The sequence below is a fragment of the Opisthocomus hoazin genome, chromosome 25, assembly GCF_030867145.1.
Source record: "Opisthocomus hoazin isolate bOpiHoa1 chromosome 25, bOpiHoa1.hap1, whole genome shotgun sequence".
NCBI classification, from domain to species: Eukaryota; Metazoa; Chordata; class Aves; order Opisthocomiformes; family Opisthocomidae; genus Opisthocomus; species Opisthocomus hoazin.
In genome coordinates, this window is record NC_134438.1 from 11,221,262 (window position 1) to 11,248,816 (window position 27,555).

At 46.0% G+C, this 27,555-nt stretch overlaps 1 protein-coding gene across 1 annotated transcript in view; it reads right to left on the reverse strand.

Annotated features, from left to right (window-relative positions):
- Positions 1 to 27,205, reverse strand: part of SYT6 (synaptotagmin 6) — a 37,984-nt gene extending 10,779 nt beyond the window's left edge. The window contains exons 1-3 of the mRNA XM_009939037.2: positions 26,944 to 27,205; positions 7,557 to 7,893; positions 5,159 to 5,717 (exon numbers count right to left, since the gene is read on the reverse strand). Coding sequence (XP_009937339.1) covers positions 5,159 to 5,717; positions 7,557 to 7,893; positions 26,944 to 27,097 — 1,050 coding nt within the window. The 5' untranslated portion in view covers positions 27,098 to 27,205. The remainder of the gene's footprint in view (positions 1 to 5,158; positions 5,718 to 7,556; positions 7,894 to 26,943) is intronic.
- Positions 27,206 to 27,555: the final 350 nt, after the last annotated feature.

Consider the following 27,555-nt stretch of genomic DNA (forward strand, 5'->3'; position numbering starts at 1 on the left):
GCGAGGCCTTAACATGCAGCGGTGCCATAATTCTCTGGCTGTACACTGCAACAAATGCAGCGAGTGACTGTCTAGTACATTGGTTCAGTAACAGAGGTTTACGGACTCTGTTAGTGCCTAACGTTTTGGCAGGGAATGCAGACGGCTCTGAGTAACGCAGTGATTTTCTCTGAAGTTGAGCATGAATTACTGGGCAGTCACAGACCAGGGAGTCATAGCTTTAATACAGAAGAGAACCATGAAGGGCTCCATTTAGTAGCAATTGAGCTTTTAGGTTGTGACATGCTAACTATCATTCGGACCACCAGCCCCTCTGAAATGCCTTCAAAGAGCTAACAAACACAGTATGAGGCCTGTATATATATGTATATAAATAGTGAATTAACCAGCAGATGGCACTCAGAAACGTTTGGTAGTTTCTGGTTTACACAGAGGCAAATACAATTTACTCTTTTAGTGCCCCATAAAACAACTTTTACACACAGCTCTTAGCACCTCTTGTGCATGCAGCCTTATTTACTACACCTCCTAAAAGCCCATTCCATCATTGCCTTGCTCATGGGAATTCAGAAAAAATAATAAACCCAAAGTATTATTTAAACGAGAAAACATTATCATCTGAAGTCAGCAGAAAGATTTCCAAATATCTTCCAAAAATGGATTTAAAAAAAAAAAAAATCTTATTTTGTACATACAGATCTCACATCTGTAGAGCAAACAACTGTTTATTTTTGGAAACAGAGCGTTTGATTCACTTCAATGCGATATAATGATCTGCTGAAAAGAAATTGTAGCTGTTAGTAGTAGAGTGATGGAGCTAAAAAGACAAGTAAATGCACTAGGCACTTAAAGCTTTGCTAAGTGTTAGCAGAATAGATCTTGTTGATGGATGAGATTTTTACCAAATGATTTCCTTCTTGTTTTCTGGTAAGGCAAAGATTAGATATTTCTTCCATTTAGACGTGCAGAATACTAATGAACGTTATAGCAAAGTCGATTCTTGACAAGACTTCACTTGACTAGCAAATAAATTGAAAAGCTTCTCAAGCATTGAGTGTACAAAAGAAACAATGGCAGCCAAACATTTTCTGGACAGAGCAATGTATGACTAGATTTGTAAGTATCTAAATAAACGTTGTCTCAGGAGATGCTATTTGCTGCTAAATAAGAGTTTAATACTCTCACCCACTCAGAGTTCCCGCTCTGATCTCTTGCTCACTTTAATGAATCAATGGCATCCTAAACAGCTTTCCTTTCAATGCGACAAAGTGATGCCGAGTCACAGCCTCATCGTCACTGACCGGTAATGAAATAGGTGAAAACATTTACTGAGCTATTATTCCTCTACATTTAGCACCTCCTGATGTGTCTATTGGGAGCTAAATTTTTTGCCTCACGAAATATTACTAAAGGTACCTTATTAAGCTACTAGAATCATTTTCATCACACACGAAAGAGCTCTTGGAGCCCCTGCAGCTTCTAACTCTTGACAGCGTTTCAGCTACGGCACCTTGAACACGGCGGTTGCCCCCGAGCTGGGCTGCTGTCTCAGAGCTAGAGCAGCAGTGAACAACACCGCTGAGTGCTCCGAAATGTCTGGCAGCTTTACCTCTGCTTTCACCTGTACCCTGAGAGCTGAGCTGAGGTTCTTGCTGCCTGACTCCAATGCAGCCAATTTTCAGAGGACAGGGAGCTCAGCATTTTATGGAGCCTCACTCATTTACAGTATCTTAAAATGACTACTCCAAAATCATGTGCCCCAAATTACAATTTGCTTTTGAAAACATAGCACTACATGTTACCCTTAGAGATATTCTTCCTCTTTTAAGATTAATTGATTTACAAAACAAAGAGTCTGAATAAATAACACTGCACTGAGGAGGCACGTTGTAAAGAGTGCCTGGACCTGCTGCAGACACTGCCACTGTATCAGAACGGAGCTTGAGGACTGGGATTGTACCTTTTCACTTAAACGCCTCCAGCTCCAACCAGACACTGCATCTACCAGTCTTAGGTATAAACTTTACTGGCAATAGAAAAGATTTTAAAAGAAGTATTCTGAAATTCCAATCAGAAATGCTTGTTCTATTCCCAAATAAATGAGCACCTGAACCTCACAGTGTGCTGGCTGCACTGGACGCTATGTGCGCTGCGCAATGCAACAGCAACTGGCATTCAGACAACACACTGGGCTGGGCCTATTCTTTCATACATTCTTTGGTCTGCGTTGGTTTGGGAGGGATGAGAGCAGGAAGCCTTGGACACAGATGTCAGAAGAGAGTAGCCCTATATGAGATCGTGACAGTACCCTATGGGCATCATCTCATCTTCTATTCTTTTCCCTGCACTGAGAGGACCTGTTCAGGGTATAAAACCAACATAAATTGTTCTTTAACCTCATTGTATCAGGTCAAGAGATTTTTCTTTGCAGCCATAAATACAGGAGAGTAAAACGTGTCCTGTGGGTACCTTATTTTCTTGCAGATTATACACTTTGGGGCATTTCTAAAATTCATATCAGTACCTCTTAGGAAATAATGGAAGCTCTGAATCAATAACCTTTGCAGACTTGAAACCAAAAATGTTTCACTGATTCACAAGCTGTACAATGATTAATTAAATAGTTGAGTGCTAGCTATTTCAACAGCTTATATCATTTCTTAAGTGCGTTCCTATCTTCTTACCCACACGATTGATCTAATGTATTATTAGTCACCCAGAGCTTTCCTTAGGTATTATGAAAACTGTATTTACCCTTCTCATTTTTGATTAACCAGAAATGTCCTTGGGGGTGTTACAACTGGCTGAGAGGTACCAATATTGGTCCATTCCCAAAGAATGGCAGAGAGAGAATGAGGGGACAGTCAAATGCAGCACTCAACACGTCTGTGGGAGCTCTGCAAGGCTGCTATACAATGTGTCTTGGACATGATATTGGCTCTGTTCCTCTCAGACCTTCTTTCAAGGCTTCTCCCTCAACAACACTTTTGTTGGTGTCTCTCCACCTGGTTTTGTGGGGGTTTTTCCCCCCTTAAATTAGTCTACTTAGTCAGCTAGGAAAACATCCACTATCTCTTGCAGAACCATCCCAGCAAAACACAGAACATACACTGGTTAAAAACTCCACAACCTTCTCCTGCAGCTACGTGTTTTATGTGGTTTTCCTCTAGTGAGACCAAGTGTCATGCCTCCCCAGTTTCACTCCTGACCACAGGTCTTCTCCCTCTGAACTCTTCAGGTTTACCACACTCTTTATATGCTGATCATACAGCAAGAAAACGGAAACTGCCTGCCACCACAAAAGTAAATTCACCCCAAGATTCAACACCACAGCACATCACAGCCAGCCTGGCAGAGCTGACAGCAAGCTGAGTCTTCAGTGGCAGAGCAGATGCAAACGGGTAGGTGCCTAGAGGCATCCACACCTATGATGCACGTTGTTCCTCTCCTAGCAACCCTTTGCCAGGTGAATGGATGTGCCTGATGCCTCCTTGCCTCTTTGCCAGTGTCTTTCCTTTCATTACCATCCATTAATCATAACAGACATGGCTATTTGTGGATGGAAAGCCGAGAGCTGTGAACACCCTGCTAATAGAGTTGACTTTCCTGGTGGTTGATCCTGCGCCTCCCTCCCACCTCGCTCGCAGGCAAGATGCTCCCAGCAACGCCCCGGGTACCTGGCAGGCGTCGCATCTATCTCAGTGTCCTTAGACAGGCAAGGCGAGATCTGTCCTGCCACAGAAGCGTGACGGCCGCTCTCTGTGCCCTGCCGGGGAAGTTGCTAGCCCAAGGGCTACCGACCAGGGCTACTGTGCTGCATGCACTCTGCATGCCCCGCAGTGCCAGGGTGCTTAGCTCCTGCCCCAAGTCCCAGCTGTGGCACCACGGCACAGGATACTGTGCCATGCATGTGTGTCGGACCTCACAGCTCTCTTAGAAAGTTGTGAACATACTACAGTGAAAGAACAAGCACTAATAATAGTGACCAAGCGGTACAACCAGTGAGATACTGAGAAAAAAGCTGCAGAGAGTTGCAAAGCAAATGTCTTTTGACATTGCTGACCACAATGCTATAAATACTCATATTCGAAAGTTCATTCCCCAATACAGAAAGCGTGAGAGCAAAGGTATGAAATGAGCTACTAAGGAAGTTGCAGGACAGATTTTTGCAAGTCATGGGGTTATGCCAATCACTAGAAAAGATTTGACAGGGCCCATGCTTTCAGCCACAGGGCAAGGACATCTCATATTCCAGTTTCAGAAATAACAACATGAAACGACAAAGACTATGACTGACTTGGTGTCCCACTGCAAAGCAGTTCAATAATTTGTTTGCCCTCAGAACCAGCCAGGTCCTCCTGGGAGGACAGTGGAGGAGCAGATAGCTATTTTGTAGAGGTTAATGTCATTGCTTCTGCACTCAGCGATCACTTTGAGAAGGTGGCTTCCCTGCCAGCTCCCTGCAACGCTGAAAGTGGCTGGGACATCTCCTTCTCTGATGCTTGGTTTCACTTTCAGAGGAAATTCAACAGAACTACTAAAAGACCCACACCAAGCTCTGCAAGAGTTGCCAGCAACAGATCAGACAATGGTCTCAGTACAGTGAAGCCCAATACCTCCAATGAGTTGGTAGTGGCCCTCCAAAGCTATTTCTTAGTGTTACCATGTGCACGTGGCAGACAGCCAGAACCTGTGACCCTTCACACATCAACGGGAGGCCAGACAGGGAACGTACTGAACCCCTCCGTTGTTTTTTTTAGCAAACCTGGTATCAATGAGACTCACTGTGGGTGAGATAACAGCAAGTCACTAAGGGGATGAAATTCCACTAAGCTGGGATTCTGGTAAAGCTGACAGGCTTCTGTGTACAACAGCCCTTGGCACCCCTGCATGTGATGGCTGTTGGTCCCCAGGGCTAAAAGTACCATCTGCAGGGAGGCAACAAAACCACCAGCCAGCAATTGTGCAGGACTTACGCCTCTCAGCAGCCCAGCCAAAAAGAGAATCCCCACATGTCCTGCCCTGGAGCCGCTCGTCACACGCTCAGGACCTGTCCTCCACACATACAGGGACCATGCACCGTGCCACGGCATCATGCCATGGCACCATTCTGCAAGTGCTCCCCAGGCAGGGACAACCCTTCACAGCAGGTACTCACCGTCGTCGCGTACTGAATGTCCTTCCAGATGGAAGTCTCACTGGAAAGGTCTGAGACCTCAAAGAGATTCTCCATGATAACTTCTCCTATCATGTCATGTCTGGAGAATCTGTCAAAGTCAAAGACGCTCAGGTGGAGCTTCCTGCTCGCCAGCTCCTCATGGGGCACAGGGAAGTGGAAGGACTCATCAAAGGTGGGATTCAGAGTCTTCCTGTGGACTCGTGTCTGGAACTTGCGCTTTCTGTCAGGCAGGAGGTAGATCTTCACATAGGGATCTGAGCTGCCACAGAAGTCTTTGGCTGGCAAGTCGAAAGCCCTGAGAATTCGGACAGTCAGTGTCTCATTCTCGTAGTCATACTTGAGAGTGAAGTTAATTTTCCCACAGGTCTTTGCTGCCTCTTTTTTGGAGTCCTCAGAGTCAACAGATTTTTGCTTATAGAGTTCAGGCTTAATGCGACCGATGCTGGTCGGCTGCTCAGCCACAGCTGGTGGGTCCATGCCATAGTCCATGCTGGATACGTGCATTTGCCGAGGAAGGTGCCTTTTGAAGGAGATGTGCCTGCAGGAGGAAGACATGACAGCTGTATGGTCTTTCAAGAACATTTCTCTCATCTTTCTGCTTGACTACTAATGCTAGGAAAGCAGTGAGAGCACAAGGACGAGTGCAATAGGTGCTCCTGACCTCTGTGCAGAAACCACGTACTTTATGGAAATGAACACTGAAGGGAACACCTCCAGTGGTCAAAGAAACTGATCCATCCAATTTCCTAATTTGGAGAGTATTTGCAGCAAGTTGCATTTTTTCACCTGTTACACGAGTAACAGCCCACAGGTAAATATACGAAACCCAACAACTCCTTAACCAAGCCATAGACAATGCAGTGTGGAGACTCCTTCCCTCCCTCAGGCCTTACAACTCCAAGATACTGGCACTAAGTTTCCCTCAAGCAAAAAAACTTGGTATTTCTGCTTCCAAACTTCTCCAACAGACCCTCATCAGAAACCGATAGATAATTCTTGACAGGGAGGGATGCACAGCCTCCTCTGGAAGCTGCCTCGTGCCTTGAGCTTCCCTTCAGCACAAAGGAAACTGTATGTAAGTAAAGCTTTATCCAAGCAAAGCATAAAAGCTTTCTGTGGACTCCTGGCATTATTTCAGATTATCTGGTGTTTACAAGAGCAGTATATGGACTTATTTAACCATACTAAGAACTTGTACAGCCAGAGCATTAGCTTTCAGTGATATGTGGTGCTTGAAGACCTCACTTCTCCTTGGCAGGTTCCTCAAAGGCATTTTGACCTGGGCTAGACTGGGCTGTGAGCCAGAGGTCCCAAACTGCTGAGGTTGTTCCCCAGTGTCCCTGGGTCTGACTGCCTGGTGTTCATGCTGGGCTCTCTCGCTTGAGAAAGCAGGTTTGAAACCTTCCCACATACACCCAAGTCCCACTTTGTTTGTCCTAATTCAGACTGGCTGAGCTTTTGTTTTCTCCTCCATTGGAAAGGTGTAACAAAAGCAGCATGAGCCTGTGCATAACAGAGCGGCAATCAGCTGTCCAAAGAGCAGTGCAGTTAAATAAAAGAGTATGTGGCACAGTTGCAGGTGGCACCATGTTGATTTTAACTCCATCTTCTTCAAAGAGAAGGCTGTGATCGGTGCCTTATTAATTAATTTTGCAACACTGCAGCCACCTTCTGAGCAATGACTGTTTTCACAGTTGCATTCTCACACACATCATGGACATGGCCAACAAAACAAGCAGAAGTGCTGGGGCACAGCCAGGACCCTGCGATCACCCTTTCCTGTCCTAGTTTCATGTCCTTCTGTGTCAAGGAAGAGGTACCGTATTTCTCAGTGTTCTGGCCGAGAACGTGTCCCAAGGTTCATACAGCCTTATCCTGATTTACCGAGTACAACGTTGACATCTCTGTCCCTGGCTGAGACAGAGACATGCGCTGAGCACAGGCACTGAGCGCAGCTGGTTCTAAGCTTGTGCAGTGAGCAATACGTCAATTCTGCTTATCTAATTGTTTCTGCTAGGAGCCACAACAAGGAGAGAACAAAAAGGTCTAATTCTGTCTGACAGCATACCATCATTGATACTTCAGCCTGCCTCTCAAGTTGGAACAAAATTAAAGTGGCCAAAGCATGCTGACGGCTTGACACAATGAGGTCAAGTCACAGTAACATGGCTTGAATCCTTGATTTTTTTTTTTAAAGGACCCACAGTAAGCCAGTCTTAACACATTAATTGGTTAATGATCAATCTTTGGAAAGTAACCCAGCATATAGGTGGGAGTGCTTTCTTCAGCCTCCCTGCAGGTACCCGAACCTCCAGCTGCACCAGACACCTCTCCCGCCCTGCCCTCAGCATCCCTGCGAGCATGGCATCCCACTGACCTCGTGGAAGATGCAGGCTCAGTCGTTTGCCTCTGGATCCTCGTGCGCCGCATGATGTGGTCCTTCATGGACATCTGGACCTCTGCGGGGATGTCTGGCGATGTGTGGCTGATCTTCACTGCTGCCTCCAGGAAACTTATGGCACCCATGTCCTTGAGCTTGTCTGCCATGTTCTCTTTATTGCAGTCTGCCTCGCTCTGCAAGACGGCCAGGTTAGAAGAAATGGCCTTGTTTCTCCAGGGAACCCAGCACAGCTTCCAAAAGAGAAACAGAAAAACTGCCACCAGGGCCAGTCCACACACAATAACTATCACTGCAAGGAGGCTGACGGAGAGCTCTACAGCGGGAGAGAAGGCAACAGGGAGAAGCGACAGGGAGAGGGGAAGAACGGGAAAGGAGAAAAGAAAAGAAAGATGGTGAGAAAGCCATAAGTAAAGGAAGAAATGGTCCAAACTGACTTATATCACGACTAATGGAGAGCTCATAGCAGGTTCTGCAAGCAAGAGTCAAACCCAGGTGAGCATCTCCCGACAGATTTGGGACCACTTCCTGCCCCAGACACATCTGGGGAGAAATGAGTGTCTCCAGATGGCCAGAGCTATGAAGTTTTATACGGTGATGCTTAGATTGGCTATAAAATGTCATCCTTGTGTTGTCTTCTGGCACTGGCAAACTGCTGAGCCTGAATCAGAGAGGCATTTCAGAGCGGAATGACAGAAACAAGCCACAGTGCTGTACCGGCAGAAACTGCCGTTTTGTTTCATACCACAGGTGTTCAGACACCATATGCAAAAAAAAAAAAAAAAAAAATCTATCTACCATGATCTTGGAAGCAGATTGTTTTTGTACTGTGAACACTCACAACTTGTCCAGATGTGCCCATAGGGAATAAAAAGTAAATACCAACCAAAAAAAAAAAAAAAATCACAAGCTGCTGATGCAGTGAAACCAAACATAGAAGGAGGCTGTATGAAAAGTACTACACATTCTTCCTTATTCTGAAAGCAAAGAAGCTGTGTATGTTCTCTGACTCTCTGAATCACTTTTACCTCATACGCTATGTATTGCAGCATTTCAATCTTTTTCTGGAGAGGAAAGAGCTTCCGTACATATGGCTGAAGAATCAGGAAAAAAGAAGATATACATAGATATATGTGTGTATATATATGATCTAGACTGTGAAATGATTCATAGCACTTCAAAAAGAGAAAACATTGGGTATTTTTAGTTCCTTTCTTACAGTGTAGTAATTCCCAGATTCCAAAATTCCAACAGTTTAGAATCACAAAGAATACCAGTCCCTGAAGATGAAGACAGGTTTTTCACTGGAGTTAAGTCTGCAGTTTCAGGCCTACGGACGATTCAGTCACAGTTTGCTATGAGATTAAGGACAATTCCTTGATTGCCTGGTGTGTTATTTTTAGTGACCACTAAAGCTATACTCCCTAAATTACCAAAGTGCAAGTCAGGACAGAAAGATAGGCAAAAAAATATCAAGCACTCCAGAAGTTTACACAGAATAACCATTACTTCTTCCTCGCCTCTGCTTATGTGTATGCTTGGACCATAAACGTTTTGTGTTGCCATCTGAAACAGACGGCAGCTACTTAATTTACCACCTGAGACATGTGTATTTCTGAATTGTCTAAGCAACCGCAGCTGAAATGACTCTCAGTGAGTATAGAAGCCTTTCCTAACCTTGAACTCAGGGAGGCAGGACCAGGTGCAGCTGCTAGAAAGCAAGAACGTCATGGGTGGAAGGGCATCAGCACGACATGGCTGCTCTCTTCCTGCGGCATGGGTCTTGTTCTCAAACTGGAGCCAAGTCCCCTGCTTCCCCCGCACAGGGCCCGTGCTGGGTGGGAGGCGTGGGATGGGGGCACCACACAGCAAGATGCAGGTGGGAGGCGTGGGATGGGGACACCGTGCATCTTGACATGGGTGGGAGGCGTGGGACAGCGGCACCGCGCAGCAGGACACGGAGTCCACGGCAGCACCCCCAGGAAGGGGCCCGTGTCTGCTCGTCCCACGCGGGGCCTGCACAGTCTCCCTCAGCAGCGTGCCATAGAGTGGTCCTTTGCCAAAGTTGGCTAACAGTGACGTGCACGGCTGCAGATGCGAATACTCCACGTGAGCTGAGAGCACCTCTTTAGATGGTGTCTAAACATACTTAAGCAAATAGCTTCTCACCTCCAGGAGCTCTAAGAAATGCTAAACTCACTCAAAACCTGCATGTAAAACAATCTCCACAAAATCCATCCTTACCAGGCAGTTTAGCTCTTAGAAGATAAACTGGGAAACTCACATCTGTGTTTCATCAAAGCTATTATAAATCTGATCCCTGACATATGCTTTACCTTAGGAAGCCGTAAAAAGACCTTCTGTTTCCTTTGGTCATATAATTTAGTTATATACAGTTGTAATAAGACATTTCATAATCAAGGCTGAGAAAATCTATTAAATATGAGGAAAGACTAAATTTTTATGTTGACAAAATAGCTGAATTTAAAAATTATTTTAAAAAAATAATAAAAAAAACCCCAACCACATCGGTGAACCATAGCAGCCAAGTATCCAGGAAACCATTTATATCATCAAACTTTGCTAACGTGCTATCTGGGAATACAACAGCTACTATATATTTAGTAATTTCACATCAGTTCTTATAAGGGAAAGCTCAAGGAAGCATCAGACACAAAATGCGACATCGACACTGGAACAAGGCAGTTCTACCGAACACCTGAGAAACCATCTGTTGTTTCCGATATCCCAAAGGAAACGCATGATTTTCCACAAAATTACCTAGCTTAGCAAATTCACTAAGAGCTGGAGGCAAAGCTTCCTGACTGCCCACACTTTCTTTGACTCAAAAGGAAGGGCTGGGAGTTGCCAGCAGGTGCATATGGAAAGAATAAATGCCATCCAAAAGTTTTCGCAACTTCTTCTCTCCCTCACCAGCCTGCTGTACAGGTCAGACTGCACCATTTATTTTCTACTGTAGCTCCAAGGTGGAAATATAGATCACTACTGGGGTGAATAAATAGGTCCCGTCTTATTCAGTAATAAATAGGATTGTACACATCAGCAGTGGAGCTTTCTTAGAGATTTGGCTAAACGTATTCTCACCAAAGCAGAGAGTGCAGAGGTGCCACTTTCCTATACTTTAAGTCTTGGAATTGTGCCCAGGAAACTCAGTGTCAAACAACTTCATAAGAAAACTTAAGAACCTGGACTTTTTGCAAATACGTCTATGTTGTTACAAAGGAAATAGTTGTAATGCAGAATCTACCACTGCGGGGAGTTGTGACAGTAAAGTTTCTGTTAAGATGCTTCTGCCCATGCCAAGAAGTTATATAGCATGCATGACTCTTTTAGCACACCAGACTCATTAACGGAAAACATCAGAAATAATCAGTTATCCCATCTGGAAACCTATTGCCAGCTTGAGAAAGATCTTAGTTCATGTCACTCCTTGCTGAACTGGCATTCATAATATACTTGACAGGATTCACAGATACTTTTCTGCATGAACTCCTACTCTTTCCTCTGACAGCTCACATAATGTATAAGTAGAAGGAATCAGGACTTTACAGATTTTTTTTTAAGCATCTGCCTGGGAAGAATATTGGTTTGTCTGAAGATTATATTGAACTTCCCATGACATTTTCATGACTTATTAAACTTAAATATCAGTTGGACAGAGTTGACCTTAATTGATTTAATGAGCTTTCTCTTATGAATTTGAAAATACCATTTACTTTTAAGAAAATACCCAGTGTTCAAAATGTTACGTTTTAAATGTCCTTTAACTTAGAAGAAACTGTAAAGACAAGATAATTCCTTATCTCACAGAAAATGCCCCAGGGCCAGGGGTTGCTTGAGTATTCCTGGCATGGACGGATATAAGGCCTGTTCTAACTTCTGAGAAGGTCACTACTTTCTACCGCCTTTCAAATAAAAAATGAGATGGCCCAGGGCAGGACAAAGGGACAGTGGAGCAATTTAAAACTGTAAAGCTAAAAGCAAATTTACAAAAGGAGGGATCATTTCTTGGTTAGTCCAGCACCCCCCCAATACCCACCCACTCACAAAGCAGCTCATCAGTACAGCTATCCATTTTGTTTCATTTTGGATAGGAACTAATTAAGAGAATATGGTGGAACTACCTTTCAGCTCTATGTCCCTGATGACTTAATAATACCCAAACTGAGTTACCAAAAGGGATAATTAGCAAAGTCCAAACAGAAGATGATTAATAATACGGCAAAGCCATGATTACAACAGTCTATTAACTGCAAGACAATACTGGTCTAATATTGGCAACATTGACTTTTATTGCTGTGAAGTAGCTTGTGCTACCATTAAAGAGATTAACGGAAAACTCTGAATTTAATGTGAAGAGTTATATCCACTATCTTGAAGATGTAATTTAGCTTTCCTTCCACCCACTCTCCGTAGAAAAAACAAAATACCTTTGATGGCTCTCTCAGCATGCCAGCATCTATCTGTTAGTGATTCCAGCTACCTGTTGGATTTAAACAAAGTTTGAATACCACAAGTGGAAGTTCGGGGGGGGGGACTGAGGCTGAAAAAATTAAATGCTATAGGCTGAGGCCCGCCATGGGGCCAGGCTGGTGCTGGAGGAGCTCAGCTGCAGGGACCACCAGCCACCAGGACCTGTGCCACCGACCCAGCAGTGTCCTCGCCAGAGCCCTTCGGCACCTGTGCGAAGACGGATGTCTTTTTGCAGGCCCTGAAGCATCCCTAGCACGTCCCCCTTGCCAGAGCAGCAAGGGCACTTTGTCCAGACTTTCTGTGGAGGCTGGACTTTCTGCTGCCGCCACGGCACATCTGGTCCCACAGCTCCATCGGCACACACAGACCCGGACACAGCCTCTGGCTGATCCTGCCAAGAGCAAATGGACATCTTCCCTGAGAGAGGTTTTTACTGGTAAGGGTTCCAGCGGCCAATGGAAAATCTTGGCATCAGGGAGAGCTCTGTCTGGTTTGTTCCCTACTAGATTTCTTTCAGTTGAAGAAGCATCTCCCAGCTATTCTGAGCTATGGCTTGGAGCATGTAAAGTCTTGCCACAAAAAAATTCTCGTGGAAGAGCAGTTACAGGAGATGGCAGAGCCCAGAGGGAGGGGGTGATGGTACCTTCACCTCACTTCTACTGGCTGCACAACTGGTTTTTCAGTGTAGTTTATCATCCATTGCTCGTACAACGTCAGGAGATATTTCCAGGCTTCTCTGTCCATTTTTTCCACATTTTTCTTTTGCAACAGTGCTTGTGAGAATATATTGTTCTGTTTCTGTAGGGCTTTGTAGAGATCACACATTCAAATGATGGATTACTGTGAGAGTTATTGCTGGAGGAGAAGACAGGCAGCTCTGGGGCTACAAAAGACCACATGAGGCACCCACCAACTGCTGATCTAATTTTCTTTCAATTGAGAAGCATCAGCAATGTAAGTCTGATTAGCTGAGGGCTGGAAATTGGGCATGAGAAACTGTGGTGAATCTTGGACGCCTGGGGCGGGGGCAGAGGGGAGCACAACAGCAGGGGAAAAGGAAGAGGTTTCCATTAAATTCTAGCTATAGATGTGTATTTAGCAATGCCATTCAGCTTTGAAGCTTTACAGAGGAAGGAGCAGTGACTGGATGAAACAGAAACCAAATGTTAAACCAACACAGCAGCACCACAGCATCCAGCAGCACCACAGCCAAAACCAAAATGTGAACCACAGCAGAGCAAGGGACCTACCCCTTCGGGAATGCAGCTCAGAACAAACCCTGCAAGGCAGCAAGGAGTGCAGCAGCAAGCAGAGTGCTTTGCAACAGGGAATTTGAGAAGGATGCTGGCTGTCTTATAAATCGTGAAATGCTGTGTTGGATGAGAGGTGAGCTGCAGTGCAGCAGCGTGTTGTTCTCAGCCAGCTCCTTATCCCCTCCCCAGGCATGCCACAGCCGTGGGAATGGTAATAGAGCAAATAATAAAGATCAGATTGTCCCTGTCACCCGACACAGCTCCCGTTCTTGTATCAGCAAGCGGCTCTATTTAAGAGCCCACAGCTAAGTGGGCACTGGGGTCTGCGGAGAACATGGCTGTAAGAGGGAAGCATTGCAAGCCTGCTCACTAATTGTCTGTTCGCTGGGATTATGTCCAGCGTGCCAGTCCTCTGCTGCTGTCTTCCCTGTCACATCTTCAGGCCTACATGCTGCCATTTGGTTGTCATTTGAAACTTCAGCAACACTTCTTTTCGAGATTTACCGGTTGTGTTCTCTAGGCAGCTATGAGCTATAGGAACATGTCCTGAAATATTCTTGAGCTAGATAAGTCATCAACAGCTGTCACTTCAAAGTCTAACTGCAGTAAATTTGCTTTTCACAAACAGTCTACCAGCACAAGAGCTGAATGTGTTGTGAAGCACTGCAGCAGGGGCTGCTGCTCAAACAACATCACAGAGGTGTGGGTCGTGAGCGAGGGGAAAACACTTCATCAGCTTCTCAGCAGATGTTAAAGGACTGGGTCAGAAAACAGTTATGGACTGAGCAGAGCTTCTGCAGTCCCTCAGACATTATCTCATGCTGTGGGTGGGGATAAGGGCTGCAGAGTAGCCCCCACGTAGCAGCAAGTCAGGCAGCCAGACCTGGAGAGTGCTGGGGATGTCTGTCACCCACAGCTCCATGGGTCACGAGCCCGTTCTCTGAGACCCTCCAAACTGCTCCTATCCAGGGAGCAATCCAAGCAACAGAAGCCAGTGTCGGCTGTCACTTGTGGCTCTATCTGCACCTACTGACACCCTGCACAGACCAACAGAGCTTGGTTGCTTGTCAGGATTCCTTGCAGGGGGACAACAAGCATCGCCCAGCTGAGGACGGTGCCGCATCCGCAGAGTATGTGGAAGAGGAAAATGAAGTCACAGAAATATTTGGTACCATGACCCACCCAGAAAGAAAAAAATCAGGGTGTTTTTGTCTCTTGGTAATGTAAGTTAAAAAATCACTGATTATTCCTGTCAGCTGTCTAGCGCAGCACAATGGTGTAAAATAATCCGCAGAGACCCCCGAGAGACTCCTGCACCATGCACATTCCCTGGTACACTTTACGGAGTTTCTCTAGGTGAAGGCAAGCAGCGGTTCCAGCTGCTTTTTGCTGCGGAGCATGCCTGAACTTTGTTTTGTTACTCTATGTCAACCACAAGTAATTCCACAGAAGACAGCACAGTGGAAGTCAGTTGAAAACAATGTGAAAGCAGGAAGCGTTTTCACAGATTGTTTTACGCGAAGAGCACTTTCACATTCTGTTTGTCCTATGTAGCTCAACAGCAAACTCCCCTCTCAAACCAGCAAAGGGGTGGACACCCTCATGAGAAGGACGCTGCAGACGTTCTGAGAGTGAGCATTGCACTGAGTCTCTGAAATTTCCCCTTGGAAGCTCTGCAAACTCAACCTTCCTCCCATGCAAAGCTAAAAGGACATCTATCCTGATCATATTCTTCCTCGGTCCTCGGACACCGAGTCTCACACTATCAGCTCCCACCAGCTTCCTCCTGCCAGCATGAGCTCTGCAGGAGCCCAGACAGAGCCTCCTCATCTCCTGGGCACACCCAGCTATGCAACGGATTGTAGGAAGACAGAGACATGAATGCTCAAAGTGGCTATGTCAAAGTTTCAGCTAGATGGAAAAAAACTTCTTAAAAATTAATTTGCCGCTACCACAGGGTTCCTGCCATGCAAGAGCTTATTGGAATGCAAACTATAAGCTTCAAAGGCAAGGATGAATCAGAAGCTATTTTGAGAGTAATTATATAAGATTATAAAATTCAAGCCTTCTCATTATTGCACGTTAAGGGTGAAGACAACCTGCTTCATAAAGAGACCTTGCAGTGATCCAGTTTTCAAGCAAGCATGATCTATGGTCCAACTGGAAACAGCAACCTCGTAACTCCCATCCAGACAAAACTTCCCTCATTAAGCAATGCCAGGACTTTTTTCACCATTTAATGTAATTTTTTAGGGGATGTGGTTCTATAGCTGGGAGAATAACTAGAATGTAAGACACGGACAACTCCATGCAAAGTTTTGTTCCTTTAACAGTTGTGTAATTTGTTGTCCTGGAAACCAGCTATCAGCTTGTTAGTGACAGTACTTGCAAATTCCCAAATTTTATAAACTCCAGTTCAAATTATAATTAAGGAGAAAATATTTAAACAATAAATTTGTACGTGGAATAAAGTACTATTCCAGCCGCAGCTGTGAGGAGCAGCCTGGGTGTGGGTGCTGCCGGGAAACCCAAGCTGGTTTTCCCGTGCTGTGATGGAGACTGCAGCAGCTCATCGCTGCAAGAATACAGGGTCCTGGGACACCCCCTTGAGCAGTCACCTGCATCATGCATTGCCTGCAAGAAGAAAAGATAGTTGTTTTTATTTTTGCTTACATACTCAGGGTACAGCTGAAGCTTCTGCTGTGTCTTGGCTTGGAGGAAGCAGGCGGGAGGGCTGCGAGCTGCCCACTCCCTCAGGGAGGGCAACGCCTGTGTTGTCCTCATCCTTGCTGCACCATGGTGCCCAGTCCCTCGGGAGGGACCTTCACACCTGGTGGTCTAAGAGAGCTCATTAGACAAGTGTATTAAATAGAGAAAAGGTGGGGAAAATAGAGGCTACCATACCCTTTGCTACCTGGCGTTTTTCAGTCTGTGCCTTGGTACTTTCATCACCTAGGGAACAGACAGTAAATGCACTCAGATACAGGAGAGGGAGGTGCACCAGTCCCTCAGGATGAGTTTAAAAAAAGCAGAAGAAAATCTGAACAGAGTAATTCAGAGGGAAACACCAAAGGTTATTTTCAAGTGCAGAGTCAACAATGCATGTACGTATATATGATGAAAAAAGGAAAAAATAAACACATACATATGAAAATGCATAATACACCAAATGAAGGAACGCAACATAAGAGGAGACCTTGGTAGCCTGGAGCTTGTGCTTTGCTCACTGAAATAGAATGGAGAAAGATTTAATAGAAAAAAAAAAAGTAAAGGATCTTGAATAGCTGACAAGCAGAAGACATCTGCGTGCCTGCTACATACAGGAGAAACTTCCACCATATCAGGTTCTGGACAGCCAAAACACAGCTATGAAACACCATGCAACCACAACAAGAGCTCGGCGAAATCTCTGCTAAGCAGTGGTGTCAAATACGTGTGACAGAGGGATGGCTGCAGGAATTGTTGAATTGCCATAATGAGACATACTCAACTCTTTGTTCATTTAGACTGTGCAGCCACGGTGTCAAGCAAGTCGAAAATGTTAGAAGGAGTCCGCAGTGATCTGCAGTTCAGACCACGTTAATAGGCAGAACAGCCTGCAGCTCGTTTTCTGGACTCGCAGGGCGCAGGGCTGCCAACAGCCCCGACGGAAGGGCTGCACCACCTTCCCCTTGGAGACTTCTGCTTACTGACCACCGCAAGTCAGACACCCCTGTGCCTACATCCTGTTCCTGCTTGATGTATTAAAGGAGGTAGGCCAAAAAAAGTGTTCTTTCCAGCCACAAGACTTTTTGGATCCAGGGCCATCTTCTACAGAGGAAAGAAAATCAGACTTTTGAGCTTTGAAAGACAGCCCTTTCCTTTCCCTTAGTCACCTTCCTTCAGATCAAAGGTGATGGGTAGCTCAGTGAAAGCCCACATAAGCCAAATGTCTTTAAAAACCCAGATCAGATCATGGCTGAAATGGATTAGAAACAGAAAAGAAATCTCAAATCTGTCTAGGTAGGGAGATCCAGTCAAAATGTATTAAAGCACCAAGGTAAGTACTGGAGACAGGGGTAACGTACCACCTGTCACCTTGGCTGCAGGGCCTTTAGAAAAGTGACAGGCACAGCAGTCACCCTTGGTGTGCAGCACAAGTCACTGTAGCATCTGGGACAGCTCTTTGAGCAGAGTCTCAGCACAGCTGGTGGAGCCCTGCTCCCTCCTCTTTATGTGCCCCCACATGGGAAGGAAGCCAAGCCCACTGCAGCTGCAGAGGACCCCCGGGGACAGACATCCGTGGCCGAGGATGTCCCCACTGCCGCAGGCAGTGCCCAGGGCTGGGGCACTGCTGCAGGGCTCTCCAGAGTCAGCCGTGCCGAGGCAGGCAGAGTGCTGGCATGCTGCTGGGGACACCGTGCAGCAGCACTCAGCGACCCTGAGCAAGAGGCATTCGTACCGCAGAGCCGACACGGCAGCAGGGCTCATGCCAGGCAGAGCCGAGCAGGCAGCTGGAGCAGCAGTGAGCCGACGGACATCCTTGGAGCTGCCATCCCAGTCACCCGCTCGGAAGTCGTCTCTGCCAATGGACAGTCCATAACCAGTCCTCCACCAGGACCTGGAGACGAAATGCCATTCTTCCACCAGGGCTTGCCCACTTTGACTACAGGCTTCGTACACAACGCTGAGAGGCCCATATCAACACCCAGAGAAAATAACTGATACACACTAAAATGGGCGTGCCCCAGCAGAGCAGCTGGACTGGAGGAGACTGATCAAAGGCTTCAGAAGACCAAATATGTTTGTATTCCGTGGTTATTGATCCACTTGCCAGTTCGGATGTACCCTTCAGGCTGCATCAAAGGCACATTTATTACTCAAACTTCTGCTGGCATGTGCAGCCAGAAGGGAAATTTTGAGCTGTCAGCAATGCAGCATTTCTGTTATGAAAAATGACGAAAAAAAGAAAAAGAATTGTTCCAAAAACAAAGGAAAAATTCCCCAGGGATTTAGGTCGCTTTGTGTCTTAATTACCTGTTCTCCAGAGTATTATGAATGAGATAGTAAGAGTTGTCATTGCTTTATGCCGAACTGATGACAATCTAATGAACTATTATAAGCCACACTACATATAATTACAGTGCATAGCCATGTGCTAATCCCATGACATTTTATCACAATATGCTGTAGCAACATCTGTAAACGACTCAGCAGCACTGAGTGCACACAGTGTCCCTGGGCTGAGGTTAAATAACTACACTAAGCATCATCTTCTTCCATGATGTGACCCTCTACAGACAGGACACTGAAGATGTGCCAAGAAAGCCTTGCTGAGGCTGTTCAACATGGAGGGGGGGGAAGTCTCTGTCCAGAACAGCTGAAGCTGAGCAGAGCCGGGCAGAGAGCAAAGCACCATAAGATGGGCACTTCCAGGATGTAGAGATATAATTGTATTTCAAGATGCAATGCAAATAAAACAAGCAAAAGCTTTTCATTGCGACTCTGTCTCCCTTGAGTGACCTTAAAATTTCCCTTCAAAAACATGCTCAAAGCCATGACTGTCATGAGGCATCAGAGAGGCCAGAGTCAGCAGTGCCTCAGTGTCCAGGCTTGCCACGCCAGGGCCACCGTCTCTCTGCCCTTCACTTTCTACAGTGAGATTTGGTTTTGGGGAAATGCTTCCATGTGGCTCTCTCTTTGGCTCCATTTTGGTTCAAAAAAAAAAAACCCTCAAATCAGGCTTCTCTGAAAAGATATCAGGATAAAGACCAGGCTGCCCTGAAAAGACCTCAGGCTAAAGCTTGACCGGGTGCAGAATCAGGGTCTCTTCCCATCCCAGCCCGCAGTCTGGGAGGGTAAACCCCTCTGCGAGCACTGATCCTCATCGCAGCATGGGTGCCTGGGCAGTGTCCAACCCCATGATCCGGGCTGGTGCTGTGGAACCCAGTCTGAGAACCCAAAAAGCAGAGCTCAGCCATGGGCGGGCAGAAGGCCCCAGACTTGGAACCAGACGGCCCAGGAAGCTTTCCGAGGCTTTCCTTCAGCTGAGAACCCCCCCATCCAGGGACACAGAGTCCTCTAGGGCAAGGGGGCTCCTTGAGTATGTGCAAACGTGCTGGCAGAGCTTCACTGCCAGCGCCAGCCACGCAGGAAGCCCAAAACAAGAGATGCAGGATTCATCCAGAACTCTCCTGGCTCCAGATGCTGCAAAGACTGGGTGATATACAGCTCCATGTCCTCGGGATGTCAGGGTGCCAATTACAGCCATCTAGACCTAGTATGACCACATAAGCACATGTCATGCCCTCTTTCTCCCAACTTGTCATGCTGATGATACCTGGCACACAAAAGACAGTCTGACATGCATGGCAAAACAGCACCGGCTTGTTTGAAGCAGGGTCTGTGCAGGATGCAGAGCAGCTGGGAAGGATGCCCCAGCCACCGAACCGCATGGGACCGGCTGCTCGGTACAGAAACCCTGCACTGAAATGCAGCAGTTATGAAAAGAGCATTTCTTTGTTCAAGCTCCACTGAATGATCAGGGAACCTCCTGGCTGAATGGCTCTGCTCCTGTCATTAGCTGCTGCTGCTTCCATTAGCTTGTAACAGAGATCTTTAACCCCTAAAATGTATTACACAGCAGTCACACATGCAGGCTGGACTGCCTGATGGTACAGATTTATTAAATGGATTCTGAGATTCCTTTTTCCCTTTTCCAACAACTCGTATCACTCCATACTATGCAGCTCAGAATCCTTCTAGCATGAAAATTTTGACCAGAGACCAGATTCCAAACCGAGCTCAAATAATTCTGAGCAAATGCTCACAGATGTCCAAGAGATGAAGTACTGCGTATGGAAAGAATGCATTTTAAGGATGTGCTTGCTGTACTCACCTAACACTGTGCTGTTACAAGAGCACATGCATTTCTTTGCAGCAGTTACAAACACGTATAGAAAATCAGAGTAATACTTACACTACCAGAGACACTGGTGTGCTACAATTTCTGCACATTTATTATGCCGTGGAACCAAATACTCTAGGACTGTTTGCCTTAATGATGGTTTTGAAAGGGCTTGTATGAACTGAGCTTCTGGCATCCTGCCCTTAGTCTTCGCTGCACAGTTTCCTGTGATGTTGTCAAACACTAACCTGCTACAGCATAACAAACTGAACTAAATATAAAGGTGGCCTTAATTAGCATCTGCAGTTTCACTGTGTACAAGACACTCTGCAGGATAACTTTCTTCTTTCCACAGACATGGAAAATGTGCAGTTAATGTACAGTCACTCCAAATATCCCTTCTCTGTCTCTCTAGGATGCCATTTTGCAATGTACAAATATAATTAAAGACAATGCATAGCAGAGAGACAAATCACATCTCTCCCAAACAACTGCCGGCAGAAGTGACTTATGTTAGTGAGTCCACTGGATTGAAACAATAAGAGTTGTTACAGACAAGTGTCCTGATTTTACAATATACAGATAGGAAGGAAAAATATAATTATCATATTGGAAAAAGAAATAACAAATGTTAAATCTAGAAAAAGCTGCCTAAGCAACATGAGGTGGAAACCTGGGGTCCTAAGGAAGAATACATGATTGTATCTAGAAACATGAACAGTAAGAAGAAACAGGTAAGAAAAACAGGGATAGTTGAAACTATAGTGAAATGAAAAATAGTATCAGACGTGAGATCCAGCTACGGTTCTGTTTTTATCTCTGAACAATGAATGCACACATGTGAGACTATATGACTGTTAGTGAATACATGGTATGTGCAGTAGGCTGTGCAGATTGCACTGGCATGACTTCAGCGAACCAAGATCTCAAGCAACAAACACCTGCAAACACACAAATATCAGCTTCTCAGAGTCATCCTGTAAAGCAACAGAGATGATCCGAGTCAGGCTATGCCCTGATTTGAACTAGCTAAAAGCACATGCTTAGTTTCAGTGAAACATAGGGAGAACACTGAAAATAAATAGAACAAAACGTTTCAACGGCAAAGACAGAAACTGCTGAAGCAAAACGTTTGTTAAGGACAAGAGGCTCCATATTATCAAAAAAGGCAAAATATTAACAAAGTAACTTCAGAAATGTGGACTTACCAAAGAGGTATCTGCTCCTCAGCTCAGTCCCTGGTCACTGTCCTCAGCCTGCTCACACACTCAATTAACACCAGCAGCAATCTGGCTGCCTGTTTCTATGGAGTTTTAGATGCTGATCCCTGACTATGCATGAGGCTACTGCAGCTGCACAGGAACAGGCTCCGAGGTCTGCAAAAAACCCTACAAACATGATCAGCCTGCCCGTACTGCTTCAGGAATGAATCAACCAACAGCAATTAGGCAGATGTAAACCTGCATCTATGCAGAGAGGCACTTACAAAGCTCCTAAATACACACACTCCACACAGCTCCATAGATGCATTTTATTCACCAGGACCATCACAGTGCATAGCCAGAGGCAGCTGTAGAGTCCACACACAATACATAAGCAGAAACACATGTTTATAGACAGGCTATATAACCCATTTTTCCTAGATTTAAGCTGCTAGTTTTAACCTTATTTTAATATAGTTTGGCAAACCTTCCTCTGGTAGGAAGGTTTGAACCTGACACCTTCAGGATCAGAGCACAAACCCATTTTACTTGAGCTAAAGAGCAAATCTGCAGCATGTAGCTTTAGCTGGCTCTTTTTCTGCCAATGGACCAGACACAGAGAAAGGCAAGATCCATTTTGCAAGGGCATTGCTCCGTGATAAGAAAGATTTTTGCCCCAGGGTGCTACTTTTCACATGCCTGGCCTCTGGAAACACAAGCTGTGGTGATTAATATTGACTTTGCCTGGGTGGCTTTAAACATGTTTACAGTTATATTTACTTAAAACACACTTGAACGATTAAGTGTGTTATTACAGCTAGTAAGTAAACTCAAGATTTGCCCTTATTTCCTAGGTAGTGGCTGTAGGCATCCCAGTCAGTGAATGGATATGTCATTGATTTTCCCATTAGTAAAACTATCCTATCAAGGGATAATTCTTTTCCAAGAAAAATACTCAAGAAGCAATTTCTCCATACAGAAGTGATCTTTCCACATCGACATTCCTGCAATGAAAAAAACCTGTGTTGCACAAATATTCACCCCTTTTTCTGCCTGCAGCAAGAACACTTCTGTACTTGTGGGTTTAACATTTTAATAGTATTTGTGAAGTGCCAGGAGAGTGTTCAGTGCTGTACAAGATGTACTGCCTGCATTATGAAGTTTAAAAAGAACAGTTCACACAAAGGGCAAAACACTAAATGTGCTCTGAATTATTGCAGGATTAGAGCACAGAAGGACAGCTGACGGAGTGTGCTAGGAAACAGAAATTATTGTAAAGCCTCTGCTGGTTTTGCATTTTCCCCGACTGTCCTTTGTCTTCCTCTCACTTCAGCTTTCATATCCTGCACTAGGAAAGCACTAGAGCATTTTGCTGGGGTGAATCAGTGCATGAGGAAGGGTTTGAAGAGGGTACACAAACTGTGCCGAGATCAACAGGGACTCCTGTTCACACAATCCTATAGTGACTTTCTGGGTAAAAACTGCAACACCTCTGCACATCATCCATTCTATTCTGTACTTCTACAGGGCAGTGAAGCTTTTTACAAATGGATATACTGAGGCAAAAAACCCAATTTATGTTCTTTAAAGAAAGTTGCAACACAGCAGCGCTGGACCTAGAAATCAAATCCAGGGGTTTGCTCCTGGATGTGCTCTGATCCTGGTGTAAATTCCCTCTTGTACCCATGCACTGTCCTTTAAAGTCAGCAAGAATCACTAGTCACAGGCTCCAGTCACACTCCACCAGCTCTGCGCATTCATTTCATAATGATTGTTTTGTTTTTAAATCTCTCTCTGGAGTCAAGCTCCTAACTTTGGTACCATCCCCTGCTTGGCACGACCTCCCAGGACCGGCTGGCAGCCTCTGCCCACAGCCAGACCCAGCACTGCATGCCCACGGGGAGCGGGGCCTGGTTCAGGCGAACGTTGGGAGTGAGTCAGTAATACGATGCAGTCCAAACTGAGCAACAGCCTGACCGTGCTGACCAGCACACAGCACACTTCACGGTGGCGAGGGCTGTGCAGGGCATGACGCAACGGCTGGTACCCAGGGGTGCTGGCAGGCTGGAGCCGAGCTGCCCAGAGCAAGGACCATGGGCTTCGGACCCCCAGGGGCAGCCCCGGGCAGGAGCGGCCAGGGGAGAGCTCGCTCCGCCACAGCAGCTTGTAGCAGGCCCTGGGGAGCAGGATTTGGCACCCTGTTTCCTAAAGATGGTGGAGCCTGCTGCTCTCCAACAAGCAGCTCCTCTCCCGTGGGCAGAGGGACTGGGTGACATGGGGCAGCTCGCTGTGCCCAGAGCAGTGGTCCCGTGGGAGCCTGGCAGCACAGGCTGCCCTGCGTCCTCAGCCAAGTACTTCACTCTTCGATAGGGCTTGTCCACAAATTCTCTCAGCTGTATGCTAGAGCATTTGCTGCACCTCCAGGACACAGAAGTGATGTATCCATTTACTTGAGGCACATCACTGCAGTGGTAAATGTTGTCCCTATATCACAGGCATTTCCACTGCCGACAGCTTATGCCTGTGTACTAGTCACACTCACAGCATCACTGCACAACAGCTCAGGACTGGCAGGGAAGAGAGCTGTCAGATGGAGGGAGCTACGGGGGAGGATTTTAGATAGGCACAACAAAAGGATGCTGCATTTTGCTCGATCTCAGGGCCCACAGCCAAGAGATCAGTTCTATTCCTGGCACCGCCGCGGGCCAAACTGCAGGCAAAGCTCACCCTCATATATCCACTGACGCATCGATACCAAAACCTTCCTCATCCAAATACCTTATTTTTCTGACATATTTAGCTGCTGGATTACTAGCCAGCAGCAGCAGCCTGCAACACTCCTTTGTCGAGTGTACAGTAATGTATGGCATACTGGAGATACGCTGCAGCTATATTTCTTTTACTGACTTTAAGCAGGAGAAGCAGCTATTACACAACTCGAAGTACAGAGAGTAGAGGAGCATCTACTTTATACACAGTATCACTTTCCACATTCAGGTCAAAAAGGTTTAAAAAAAAAAATCACTGCACAAAACCATACTCTGAAATATTCTTACATACACTACTCAGTGATATTTTCACATTTACAGGTTTTTTGCACTGTCAGACGCAGTTCAAGAAGACTAGTGACACCTGGCCAATTTCTTTGCAACTCCACAACATCCCCAGAAGATACTGCTAGCCATCAATATATGAAACATCAGAAAAAAATCTCTCAAGGTCTAACGACAAGCAGAGCTGTGCAAAAGCAGCCCTGGTTCCCAGCTCTGCCAGCATTAGAGTGCTTGCGTCTGCCTGCTCACAAATGACATGAACTTCATCGAGATACTTGACAAGCCAAGTTGATTCAGCCATTAGCTAATACATGTATCCAGGAGGTAACAGATAGAGAAGCCATTGACTTCAGATGATGATGACAAATAGGGCCAGTTTTACTCCAGCAAACCAACCTTTGCATCCAGGTTGCTGAGGCCATGCTGCCCAGCACGGGTGCACTTTGACAGGACCCAGTACTCATGCTGCAGGGCTCCTCTGACTTGCCTGTCAGTACCCACACGGCACCCTGCCTCAAAGCCGTATAACTGCTCGTCCTTGCACAACCTCACTTTTTATTTGCACATCTTTATGAGGAAGGACTTGACGGATCTGAACATAGGACTCCAGGTAGCTGACAGCAAATTTCCTTAACATAAGTCTTCAGTGTAAAATGGACAAAGCACAAATGCAGATAATTAGATAAACATCCAGACATTAATGGGAAAGGTATCTTATCACTGTAACTGTCACATTAGTTAACACTTAAAGCAAAGAGATCTGTTTCCCTTGCTGGAGCAGTTTTACTTCCAGGCATTTGAGAAATAAAAGTACTCATTGGGCCCAAACAGTGCCCTCAGTGCTGTCTACACATAAGAATGGGCCCAGTCGTGCAGAGCAGAGACAGCAGTAACAGCTGTTAACGCACCTGGTGCAGCCAGCCAGCCCAGCATGACCTGCCCAGGGCACTGGGGTAGAGGCTGACACCTAAACCAGAGATCAGAGCCGACAAACATTTGAGGTGTTAAAGGCATATGATGTGATCGTGACCTGAAAATGAGGTCCTGAACAGGCTGCACAAACACATGCAAATCTGTCGTATCAGGGCAGGCGGAACAAGAGCAGTACTGGTAATTCTGCTGCACAGAGTCAGGAAAACATTAATTTTGGTGCCAAGGTAAAAAATTGCAAAGCAATGCAGTAAGTTATTTGCAACAGAGAAAACAGCTGCACTGCATGCAATGCATAAGGACAGTACCAGCAGTGGTAAGAGGCCTTCAGAACAAGCAGGTGTAAAGCAAAGTCATTTTAAGATGACAATTAAGTTACAAGCAGAGTGGGATGTGAGAGGAAGGTGTTAGGCTAGACATACTGGCAAAACAGTGGTGGAAGCACCACTACATGCAAACATGGCAGAAGCCCAGCAAAACCGGAGAGCTGCCAGCGTGCCCTGGGTGCCAGGGGCATTCCGGCTCGAGGCGCTGGCTGAGAGGGGCAGGAGGAGCTGAAGCAAGATGACACAGAAAGCCTTGGACAGGGACTGACGGGCTGCTGTGCTGCACCCAGGCTCTGCACACGTCCTCAGAAGGAGAAAAGAAAAGTTTCTGAAAACGTATGCTGTGAAAGCAGGTTGGGTTGGTAGATGATTAGCCAGAGAAAGCTTAAAAGTACTCTACGCAAATGTTCTAATACACAATCAACCTACAACATGTTAGCAATAGTGCTAAAAAGCATGGGATTTTGTTTTTAGCTCCTCAGCGTGTGAGCCTGGCATGTAAGATCCCCTTGCCAATGTCTTCTGAAGTTACAGCAGAAGGCGGCGTCTCTGGCACAAGAAGCTGTGAGCAGAAGTGTACAGAAAATTAACTGCTTTGCAATAAAGAAACGTCCCTTCACTCTTAGAGCAGTATGCTTGCTCTTGATTCATCACTGACACACCAGAGTGCCTCCCTAGCTCTACAAGCTAAGGACAAACACCTTCAGGCATTTCTTAGAGAAAGTAAAAGAAATACACGAAAGTACATTAAGATCCCTTACTAGTGAACAAAAATCCACGCAAGTCCCTCCTTTTCTCAAACTGCGATAACAGCAATCAGTTCCTGCCATCTCAGTTACTCAAATAGGCTTACTGCTTTTTATTTTACACAGGACAGGTGACTGTTTTCTAAAAAATAAGGAGCTTTTACAGAACATTTATATCATTAACCACCTCCTCATCAGCATGTAACACCCCATCTGTCCCCTCTGTGCAGATGTCCCCATCAGGCTACACCATTTCGCATCAACAAGTGCGGTAGTACTTGCACCCAAAACTTCACAGCAGAACATCTGTAAAGGAAAATAACCACACAGCAATGCGTGCCAAGACCATTCCCCCCCCGAGTCTAACACAGGGCTTGCAAACATTTCCATCCCTTGCGAGAATCCTCCTGCCTTCCTCCGGCTGTTGGCAGTCACAAGAACTACTCGAGCAGACAGGACAAGAGTACCTACCGTACCTGGCTCGGAGATAATCAGGCTCTGGTCGGAAGGCAGCAGGAGAAATTCCCTGCAAGTGTCCAGGTCCAAGCTAGGCAGGCTTTTCTTCCGGCACAGCTCGGCGACAATGTGGACTGCCTTCTGACAACGGCCGTCATCCTTGGTACCACTCATCTCCCACACTGCATCCTCCACTATCCCCCTCGGCTGTCTAAGAAAGTCAAACTAGGAAAAGAGGGTTTGTTTATTTTTAATCACAGAAACAGATTTACACAGTTCCAGCCACTGGCATGGCAGCACCCTGAGGGACACCCTGCACCAGGCAATGCTCCAGCTCTACAAACCCTCCTCAGCATCCAGACCCGGGAGGCTCCAGCCAGCCCCCAGAAACCACAGCTTGCTGCCGTCCTGCCGGTGCTCCTGATGCCTTATTGCCTCTGAGATCAGATAGCTGTTTGCTGCCAAGGCGTGTTCCAGACCAAGAACCTCCTACCAAATCCAGTTTCATGCCCTCCATACAACGTCGTTAAAGCTGCAGCCCAGATAATTCTTTTTAACCTGTTCTTTGCTGCCTCCGTCCCCGATCTCCAGGTGCAGTTTCAAATCCCAGCCCCAGAGCAATTTTGCAAAAA